Genomic DNA, 1,222 nt, shown 5'->3' on the forward strand with positions numbered 1-1,222 from the left:
CCTACATATTGTCATGAGTGATGGCAGCTGATGCCGATTGAGTTCATGTTTTCAAAGTGCCTCGCAGGGGACTATGTATGTTTCATGAATATTCTTCCTGACCTCTTGCAGTGACTTGGACAGAATTTCTCAGCCTCAGCACTAATCAACGTTTTAGATAGGAGACTTCTTGGTTGTAGGGGCTATCCTGTGCTTTGTAGACATTTAGGGGCGTCCCTGGCTTCCCCTGACTGGGTACCATAACACTCCCAAGTTACAACAAACGAGATGTCCCCTCACACTGCCAGATGTTTCCTGGGAGGCAGAGTCACCCCTGGTTAAGGACCATAGGTGATTTACAGGTGGAGAAACTGAGGCACAGTGGCTCAATAAGTTGACAAGATCCCACAGCTAGTATGGGAGAGCCAGGCCTTGATACAGCTCTGTTTCACTCCCAAGCCCTGTCTTCCTCCTGTCAGGCAGCAGTGAGCAGTGAGACTACCCGTGATGGAGCCGGCTTTCTGCCATTACGTCCCTGGGGGAGCTGGGAGCCTGCAGTGGCCCTGGAGCTGAGTGGGTGCACCTTCCATGGTGCTGTCTGCCCTCTGGGTTTCTGCTACCTGCTCTCAGAATGTGATCTTTTTTTTTTTTGAGATGGAGTCTGGCTCTGTCACACAGGCTGCAGTGCAGTGGCGCGATATCGGCTCACTGCAGCCTCCGCCTCGTGGGTTCAAGTGATTCTCCTGTCTCAGCCTCCTGACTAGCTGGGATTACAGTCGCCTGCCATCACGCCTGGCTAATTGTTGTATTTTTAGTAGAGATGGGCTTTCACCATGTTGACCAGGCTGGTCTCCAACTCTTGACCTCAGGTGATCCGCCTGTCTCAGCCTCCAGAAGTGCTAGGATTACAGGCGTGAGCCACCACACACAGCCCCAGAATGTGATCTTTTTCCTCCTTCCTTCCCCACCACGCAGGACGCCCAGGTGGACCTGCTTCGTGACATCACTTTCTACGTCTACTTTGCCCTCGTACTCATTCAGCTCGTCTTGTCCTGTTTCTCAGATCGTTCACCCCTGTTCTCGGAAACCATCCACGACTCTGTAAGTGTGACCACAGACAAGTGTGTGTGTGTGCGTGTGTGTGTGTGAGTGTGAGAGAGAAGCATGACACAGTGCCAGCTAACAGTTCTTAGATCCATCCAGGATCTCGTTCCAGCCTCCCTCAACCCCTGATACAGGGACT

General features: G+C 52.2%; 1 protein-coding gene across 1 annotated transcript in view; it reads left to right on the top strand.

Annotated features, from left to right (window-relative positions):
- The window catches only part of LOC105517679 (multidrug resistance-associated protein 1-like), a 52,406-nt gene that overhangs the window by 10,937 nt on the left and 40,247 nt on the right, over positions 1-1,222 (top strand). Inside the window, exon 5 of the mRNA XM_011950296.1 lies at positions 955-1,100. Coding sequence (XP_011805686.1) covers positions 955-1,100 — 146 coding nt within the window. The remainder of the gene's footprint in view (positions 1-954; positions 1,101-1,222) is intronic.

The sequence above is a fragment of the Colobus angolensis genome, unplaced genomic scaffold (genome assembly GCF_000951035.1).
Source record: "Colobus angolensis palliatus isolate OR3802 unplaced genomic scaffold, Cang.pa_1.0 Scaffold305, whole genome shotgun sequence".
In the NCBI taxonomy this organism is placed as follows: Eukaryota; Metazoa; Chordata; class Mammalia; order Primates; family Cercopithecidae; genus Colobus; species Colobus angolensis.